Here is a 9,861-nt window from a genome sequence, read left to right on the forward strand (position 1 = left end):
GATTCAATTATTCATCACTTTACAATCTTACCTATATTCTAAACACCTAGACCCTACTGTTCCCTCAATCACACCTAACTGTAAATCCCATTATCATTAGATAATTGAATGAATCCAATTATCTACCTCTTTACTTTGGTTAATTCATATGTATCTTTCATTCTCATCATAAACATCAATTCCTTAGGGAAATATTTCCTGATATCCAGACTGGTTGAAAACCTCCTTCATATGATTTGGTCAATCTCTGCACATTTTCTCAATACTCAATTATCGAACTTGTAATATTTGTATAATTTATTTCTTCTCTACCAGATTCTAGGCTCTATGAATGCAGATACTGTCTATATTTTCTACAGAGTTCCCAGCACCTATCATGGGCCAGACCCTTGGAAAGTGCTCAGTAAATATTTACGAAAGGAAAAAAAGAAGGAAGGGAAAGAGGGAGGGAAAAAAGGAAGGAAGGAAGGAAAGAAGGAAGGAAGGAAGAAAGGAAGGAAGGGAGGGAGGGAGGGAGGGAGGGAAGGGTGTGAGGGAGGGAGGGAAGGGTGTGGGAGAGGGAGGGAAGGGAAATAATAAAACCAATTTCTGGGATATAGACAGTGACATTGTTGAGATATTTATTTGAACCTGATTCTTATAATCTAAATTAAATTAGATCCTGGTATCTCGACATTCAAACGGCTCAGGGTTTGTTACACACGTCCTTTTTCTAATAGACTGTTCTAATAATAAAAGTTTGAAATGGGGGAGCATGGAGAATTGGAAGGAGAGAGAGAAGGTATAGGGAGAAGGTTTGAGAACAGAAAAGGACTCTAGCATTATTTCTGCATCTCACTACACAATTGTCAAGATAATGTCATTGTAAGCCCATAGAGACTGCATTATGTGTCAGACTGGAGGGAAACAGTACTAATGGATGGAAGCAAAAGCCTAGACAGAGAGGAGTTGGTGTATTGCTGTAGTTTTAAAAGCCTTGTGACATGATGTCTAGACAGAGGCATACATGCTAATGCTATCACGGAGGCCAGAGTACAGAAAGTACACCAGGACCATTCATTCAAGTCATTACAGGGCTCCAACCTTTTAGCCAATACCAATGTGACCAACATTTTATTATTCCAATAAATTTTTCAATATAGTTCATTTTTTGATGATTATAAAAGTAATACATTCTCATTACAGAGAACATAGGAAAGATTATAAATGAAAAGAGTTGCCCCAAATTTTACTATCATTAATATTTAGTTATATTTTCTTCTGTTTATTTTCATAACATATTGAGGTCATACTGAGTATTACATTTTATATCCTGATTCTTCCACTTAATAATAGAGCAGAAACATAAACTATTTATGGTAATACACATTGTTCCATTCCCCTTATATTAAACAATTAGATTATTGAGTCCCCAGTTTTTCTGTATTCAAGTTATTTATTGAAGATATATCCTGTAGAGTGGGATGACTGCATTGAAGGGATTTTAGAGCTTATGGCACATATTGCCAAATGGCTTTCCAAAAGAACTGTATAAATTTTTTAATTACTTAAGGAGCCATTCATAATTCCATGGCCTAATAAATCTTGGAAAATATTTTTAAGGCATCTCTCAGCTGGCGAAAATCTACTCAATCAGTAAGACATTTAATACGGAGCACAGGGACTCAGGAGTCTTTGCTTCTTATCTTCAGTTTGCCTCTCACCTGCTGGGCTACTACGAGCAAGCTGCTTTAACTGACTTTTAGTTTTTTAATCTGTAGAATGAGCACAAGTCTATATGGTGCTATTGCAGAGTTTCTCAAAATGTACCCTGCAGAGTACCAGTTCCTGAGATATGCACTGGGGTCGGGGAGGAAGAGGAGAAAAGTTCCATGGTCAAATACATTTGGATAAACTGCATACACCATATCATTCTTGGAGATTCAAAATGCCCGATAACATATTAAAGGCTCAGAGAGTTTTCTGCATTTTAATTTGCTTAACCCAGCATTTCCCAAATTTTGTGAGGGAAACACAGGCCATTTCTTTTTGTATGCATCATCTGTAAGACTATGTAACACAGTTGAAACACCGACGTAAAAGAAAGAGGTTTAGAGTCCAGCAAATATGCATTTGAATCTGATTTCTGCTACTTATTGAACTTCAATTTTCTTATAGCTATAAAACACGGAAAATCGTTTGCAAGACTATTTTGAATATAGGGTGAGATCATGTACGTAAAATCTCGAGCACAAGCCTGGCATACATGTTAACAGCACTCTAACCTTGTCAGCTTCACACATGCTCATCAAACCTCTCCATCTTCATCAAAAATATATTGAATGTACTCGGATAGGGCTGTGGACAAGTGAGATGCTTCCCATCTGCCTTTTAAAATAGGGCAGCATATTGGGCAAAGGGTCTAAAACCTAGAGTTGAATAAGCAACGCGCAAGTCAAATACTTCACCCAGAATGTGGCCACTTCAGCAATTTAGAAAAGAAAATAATTAATTAACTACCAGTCCTAGGCTAGAAGGTCAGAAAGCCTAACCCTGATGATTACCAGGGGGTTATCCTAATAAATTGGCTCAGCTTGTATTAAAATTTGATTATCACTAATTATATAATCTTGAGCCAGTCCCATCCAGTCACATGGAGATTCCATCATACAATAGAGGTATTTAGATTTAACTATGAAAGTGCTCAGTCTTCAGCAACCTCCATGGTGCTAAGTCCAGTGGAAAGTTATCTGGTTTTGTTTTACTTGCCCTCTGCTATGCAATTTGTGCTATGTAATTTATTTGTCCCCACTCATGTTGATTGCATGAGTGTAATAAGTAGGAGGAGAAAAACAAACTCATGTTGAAACTTGATTCCCGATGTGGCAGTGTTGGGCCTGGTGGGAGGTGTTTGGGTCATGGGGCAGATCCCTCAGGAAAGGCTTAGTGCTGCTCTTGTGGTACTGAGTGGGTTCTCCTGGCTAGACAGACTCATTCTCTCTGGTCCCATGGAAATGAGTTGTTATAAAGCAAGGTTCCTCCTCCTGTTTGGTCCCTCTTCGAAAGTGCCCACTTCCTTTTTCACCTTCTCTGCCATGTTTTGACGCAGCACAAAAGTACTCACCAGGATGTTCCTAATTTATTTTCTTTATAGAACTTAAAGTATATAAAATATTTGCATACATTTTCCAGAACAGAAGCTTCATGAGAGCTGAGAGCAAGGACTTTGTCTTTCTCATTTATATCCCCAGGGCCCAGAACAGTACCTGGCATATAATAGGTGCTCACTAAAACACAATAAGCATGTATATGTCCATTTTTTTTTTTTTTTTTTTTGAGACGGAGTCTCGCTCTGTCGCCCAGGCTGGAGTGCAGTGGCACCATCTCGGCTCACTGCAAGCTCCGCCTCCCGGGTTCACGCGATTCTCCTGCCTCAGCCTCTCCGAGTAGCTGGGACTACAGGCGCCCGCCACCACGTCCGGCTAATTATGTCCATTTTAAAAAAAAGCTCTCACCAGAAGCCAGGCAGATGCTGGCATCATGCTTCTTGTACAGCTTGCACAATCATGAGCCAAATAGACTCCTTTCCTTTATAAACTATACAGCTTCAGGTATTCCTTTATAACAACACAAAACTGACTAAGACGTAGTCTGTGAACCACTTTTTTCTTCATGAGAACTTTCATCTCTTGGACTTCTTCAGCACAATTCCTCCTCACTCTCTTCCTACCTCTGGCCAGTTCTCCAAAAACTGGAATTCCTCAAAGTGCGGTCCGGCCTTTCTTCTTTTTCTCTTTCTGCTTTTTTCACCCTTAAGAAGGTAAGATCCACATCCTTGGCTTCATACACCATCTGTGCAAATGTTCCTACATTTAGACCTTCAACCTAGACTAGTCCTCTGTCATTCTGTTTTGTTTATCCAACTTCTCCATTTGATATGTCTATCAAATGCCTCTTAGACATGGCAAACTCAATGGTCCCACATCTAAACTCTTCATTTTCTCTTTTAAGCAGCTCCTTGTTATGCCTTCCTGTGGGCCAAGACCTTCTACTTTACCTTTCTCCAATCCATTCTCTGCACAGCAATCAAGATAATTTTTTCAAATGAGAAATCAAATAATATCCTTCCTTTATAAGACTCTCAGTGATTTTTGTTTTTGTGTTTGTGTGTGTTTTACTACACATAGACTCAATTCCAAATTTCTCATTGTGGTGCCTAAGGTTCTTTGGGATCTGGCCTCTGCCCAATTTTGTGACATCTTCTTAAGGCACATTTCTCTGCTTTCATGCTGCTCCCATCCTTCAGTTCTCAAACATGAAAAGCCACTTCTAACCACAGAGTCTTAGCACAGGTGATCCCTCCGCTTTACCCTACTCTTCACCCAGCTTCTCCCTACCGCCCTTCACATCTCAGTTTAAATGACACCTTTACAGAAAATTCCCTCAATCAGCCTGTCTTTGGATTGCTCTGATATCCTCTAACAAAGGACCCCATTTATTTCCTTCACAGTATTTATCACAATGTAAAAAAATTTTTTTTCTTTTGAGATAGAGTCTTGCTCTGTTGCTCAGACTGGAGTGCAGTGGCATGATCACTGCTCACTGCAGCCTCTGGCTCCCAGGTTCAAGGGATTCTCGTGCCTCAGTCTCCCAAGTAGCTGGGACTACAGGCGTGTGCCACCATGCCCAGCTAATTTTTTGTATTTTTAGTAGAGACGGAGTTTCACCATGTTGGTCAGGATGGTCTCGAACCCCTGAGCTCAAGTGATCCACCTGCCTCGTCCTCCCAAAGTGCTAGGATTACAGGTGTGAGCCACCGCACCCACGATTTTTAAGATAATTTTTTGTTCACATGTTTATTGACTAACTCCATTGCTAATCTGTAAATTCTATGAGTATTGAAACATTATCTGTTCAGTTTATTACCTAACACCTAGCATACCTGTAATATTTATTTATTGAATGAATGAATAAATAAATCCAAAAAAGTATCCACTGTGTGCTAGATGCACATAGAATTCCATACAGAATTTTAAGTTCCAGGCATGTACTGGGCTCTCCTGCAGTATTTGCATAATGCTATTTCCTCCACAGAATGCTAATCATATCTCATTCATCTGGCCAAACCTTTCCACTTCAGTGCATTCTCTCCAGATAGCTTTCCTTAGCCTGCCTGTCCTATGCTAACGTAGTGTCATATACATAGATCTTCTAATACTGTATTCCTACTCCTAGACTGCAAGCTCTGGAAGACGGAGATCATGACTGTATTGTTCACCATTGTACCCTAGTGCTGAGCACAGTACCTTGAATATATTATCTCATAAAATCTTAAGTTATTTCATTAAAATTTCACAAGAACCCTGTGGGGGTAGGAAGTACTATTCCCATTTTATAGATTAGTAAACAGATTCATAAGAAGTTGAAATAACTTGCTTAAGGTTATGTAGGTAGAAAGTGGCAAGGCCAGAATTCAAACCAACAAAGACTCCAAAGCCTGTGCGTTTTTTAAGCATTCCGAGATGTATTCTGAAGGATTTCTGACAAAAGAGAAATAGGGTAATAAAAATAATTTTCTAAAAGCTTACCATGTACCAGGTTCTGTTATAAGTACTTTATATAAACTTACTCAAGTCCTGACAAGAACTCTATGAAATATGTATTATCTCTATTCCATAAATGAAAAAAAAATGAAGCTTAGGAAGTTTAAGCAACTGGCCCAAGTTCCACAGCCACTACGTGGTGATGCCAGGACTTAATCCCAGATCGATTATACTTCATAGCCCAGACCCAATGCCACCTGAAGTATTGCTAAAGATTAGTTACCCTGAATAAAAGTTTCCATATTACGTGATTCACTTTTGAGTCACATCCACTATTCCAATTGTTTTTATTAATTAAAAATTCATGTTTCCTGAATACGCATCAATTTTCAGTCTTCTGTACTACTATTAAAAATATTCACATGGCCTTGGCCCAAGATGCTTTGGTAAACATACTCTGATGCCCATAAAAGCAATAAAATAAAAAGGGACATCATGATTGAAACTTCTTTAGGGTCAACTGCCTATAGGCCTACTTAACAAAAAGAAAAACTTTAGATGCTTAGATAGTTGTCCTCTATGTTTGGGGTCCTCATTCACATTTTTTTAATTCCCCTAAGGAATTCTGCTTTTCATCAATGGAAATGTTGAGTTGAAAATGTTGGCCTTCAATTGATGGATAGTAGAAACAACACTCTTAGAAGAATGTAATAAGGGTTAAATTGGCCAGTATTCATAAATGCCTATCAGAGTTATCTTGTTATTGAATACTCCCCTTCTCTATCTAAGGTTCAGTTTCTTGCTCTGCAACATGAGTGGATTAAGCTAGATACTAAATCCTTCCTAATTCTAAAGACCAACGAAATAGAAATAATGGAATTAGCATATAAGAACTTTAAAAGAGTTATTGTAAATATGCTCCATTATTTGAGGAGAATTAACAAGATAATGAGAAGGGTAGTAGAAGATACTAAAAGGTACCAAATGAGACATTTAAAGCTGAAAATTATATTAACTGAAATTTAAAATTCACTGGATAGGCTTAACAGCAGATTAAACATTGCAGAACAAAAAATTAGTAAATATATAGTTATAGAAACCAAAATGAAACAGAAAATAAACTGCCAACAACAAAATAAGAAAGAGCATCAGTGACCTGTGGGACTTTATCAAGCAGGCTAGCATCTCTGTAATTAGACTATCAGAAAGACAGATGAGAGTGTATAGGACAGAAAACGTATATGAATGAATCATGGCAAAAAATTTCAAATTTTATGAAAACTATAACCCCACAGAACCATACCACCTTGGAATTAGAAAAATATAAATCTAAAAGATGGCCCAAAAAAATAAAAAAAATAGAAACAAAGAAGACATGGGACAAATAGAAAACAAATAGTAAAATGGTGAACTCAAACCCAAGCATATCAATAGTTATATTTGATGTAAATGGTCTAATTACTATAATTAAAAGACAGAGATTGTTAGACTAGCTAAAGCAAGCCTCATCTATGTATGTTCACATGAATTATATTTTTAAATATAGTCATATAAGTTAAAATAAAATAATAGAAAAAGATTTGCCACGCACACACAGATCATAAGAAAGCAAGCATAACTATATGTATTAATAATAAACAAAATAGGTTGCAGAACAAGGACCATTGCTGGGGATAATGGAAGCCTTTCATGACAATAAGGGGGTAAATTATCAAGCAGTCAGAATAATTCTAGATGTTTGTTTGTGTGTGTGTGTGTCTGTGTGTATTTAATAACAGAGCTTTAAAATACATGGAGCAAAAACTGATAGAACTGTAGGTAGGCAAATCCACAAATACAGCTGGAGATTGCAACATTCTTTTCTTAGTAATCAATAGAACAAGATGAAAACTTGAGTGACATTAACAACCAACTTGACTTAATTGACTTGGAACTACACTGAACAACAGAATAATGTACTTTTTTCAGCATATGGAATATTCACTAAGGTTGATCACACTCTTAGTAAAAAACAAATCCCAATACATTAAAAGAATTGCAATTAAAACTTCTAAGCAAACTAGAAAATTGAAATTAAAAACTTCTAAGCAACACACATACTGAAAGGTGTTATTTGTATAAAATATGTAATACAGACCCACTGATTTTGAGGCTGAAGATTATAACTTCCTTCCATCACCATTGTTTTAAAATGTTTTTCTCAAATAACACATTTTTAAGATTTTATAATAAGCAAATGTTAAACATGAACTTATAAAATAAATCTGTACCATTAAAGTGCAAATCTATATAATATGTTTTCAATGTTAGGGTTCATGTGAAATTTTATTTTGCAGGGGAAAAGAGTGCTATTACTTAAAAATAAAGTTTAAAATCGCTGTCTGATCAGAAAGATCCATGCCAATTGGCATATTATAAATTTGTTTTGTCTGATTATTGTCAACCATCAAGGGAATGGAAATACCAAAAAATAACAATAACAATCGCACAGCAGCACTGGTGACAGCTTTCACTGAATGATTACTAGGTAATAGGTAATAGGTATTGATCTAAGTACTTTCATGCATTTAATTTTTGTTCTTACTTTCCTCCCATTTTACAGGTAAGGAAAATGAAGCTTGGAAAAATTAAATTACTTGCCTGAGATCAGACAGCTAGTAAATGCCAATGCCAGAATTTGAACCTAATAAAATCATTTCACCATGTAGTTTTTCACTTTCAAACTCAGTGTCGCTCATTGGCATTAGATACAAAGACCTCATGATTTCCTTCTTCAGCACTTTGTAAAGTATTTAATTGGTTCTATTTTGCCTTGACTTGAAATTTGCCCCTTCACTGGTCTGTCTTGTTTGATAAGTTCATCAAACATCAAGACTCTTTGTTCATTTTCAGAAAGGATTACAATGATAAGCTTTTATAATTAAGAATATCTCGGCGGAGATTTCCTTTACCACAGTTCTCTTGCCTTTATCTTCCAATTATTAGAGATGAATTTTCTGATTTCAAAATTGTATTTCCTTTAAATACAAGTTACAAATTAACTGCTTTTACAAATGTTTTCCTCCCTTCTGAACTGTTACTTAAAGGAATTCTCACTTGCTCTAGCATTTAAAAGCACTAATGATTCAAAATTGCATCATCTATCAAGAATTAGAATTAAGTAATTCTATTTAAAATCTTTAATGTTTGGGAGACAGGGATCGCTTTAAAGCTATCCCAAAGGTGAAATAAAGGACTGCTTAGGCTCCACAAAATACTTAATAGTAAGATACAAAAAAAAAAAAAAAACCATGAAGCAAGCTTGGAAATCTCAAGAAAATAGAATGGGCAAAATGCAATGTACATATGAAACTATATCACCTCCCTCTATTATTCCATAGAAAAGATTAAGTCATTTTTAGAATCAAATGACCCAGCATCTCTATAGTCCTTTGCCTTCCCCAAAGTGATTTTGAACACATTATCTAATTTTATCCTCCCCCAAAACTATGAGACAGGTACTCTTATGATGCTCTTTTACAGATAAGAAAGTGGGGGTTAACTGTTCAGCACCACTCAGGAGAACTATTATTTATTAAGTGTCTACTATAAGCTGAGTACATTTTATATTCAGGATCTTATTTTATCTACATTAACTCTTATAGAAGAGGTATTATTATTCTCATTTTACAGCTAGGGAAACTAAGGATCAAACCAATGAAATGATTTACCCTGAATTATTCAGCTTCTAAGCATTAGAGCTGTGATTTACACATGGGCCAATTTGACTTGAAGTGCATGGTCTTTTCACTGTCCCATCCTCCTCCACAGGAGTAGTAATAACATGAAAAGAGGTTATTTTCCATTCTAACACAGCCTCTGCTGCAAACATAAAAGTGTCTTAGTTCCCCCAGCAAGTGATTCCTATGTGCAAGTTTTGCAGAGACATATGACCCACTTACTGGTTCACTTTCTCCTGTGCAGTTACCCCAGGCTGACAAGTCATCAAAGACAAGATGAAGAAAACAACAGCAAACATCTCAGCCAGAAGCCACCACGCTATATTACCTTGAAGGAATAAAGCTATCTATTCAGGAAATTGGAGTAAAAGATGTCTACAGGCTGGGACCTGTAAGATCTATCTGATGTTGGAAACTCACCCAGATACACATAGATTCGCACAGAACTCACTTGATTCTCTTTCAAATATGGTTAAATAGTAACCAGGGTATTGATTACCAAAATACTCTAAAAATGTTCCAGACACCAAAGGCCACTGCCCTTTAGACCTTTTGAAAAACAATATCCATGTGGTTAAGCAAAGGAAGATATTTAACTAATACCAGCTTAGCAAAGAGGT

At 36.5% G+C, this 9,861-nt stretch overlaps 1 protein-coding gene across 1 annotated transcript in view; it reads right to left on the reverse strand.

Annotated features, from left to right (window-relative positions):
• C8A (complement C8 alpha chain) overlaps nucleotides 1-9,645 on the reverse strand; it is a 64,257-nt gene extending 54,612 nt beyond the window's left edge. The window contains exon 1 of the mRNA XM_032136749.1: nucleotides 9,464-9,645. Within this exon, the coding sequence (XP_031992640.1) occupies nucleotides 9,464-9,540 (77 nt within the window). The 5' untranslated portion in view covers nucleotides 9,541-9,645. The remainder of the gene's footprint in view (nucleotides 1-9,463) is intronic.
• Nucleotides 9,646-9,861: the final 216 nt, after the last annotated feature.

The sequence above is a fragment of the Hylobates moloch genome, unplaced genomic scaffold, assembly GCF_009828535.3.
Source record: "Hylobates moloch isolate HMO894 unplaced genomic scaffold, HMol_V3 SCAFFOLD_18, whole genome shotgun sequence".
NCBI lineage: Eukaryota > Metazoa > Chordata > Mammalia > Primates > Hylobatidae > Hylobates > Hylobates moloch.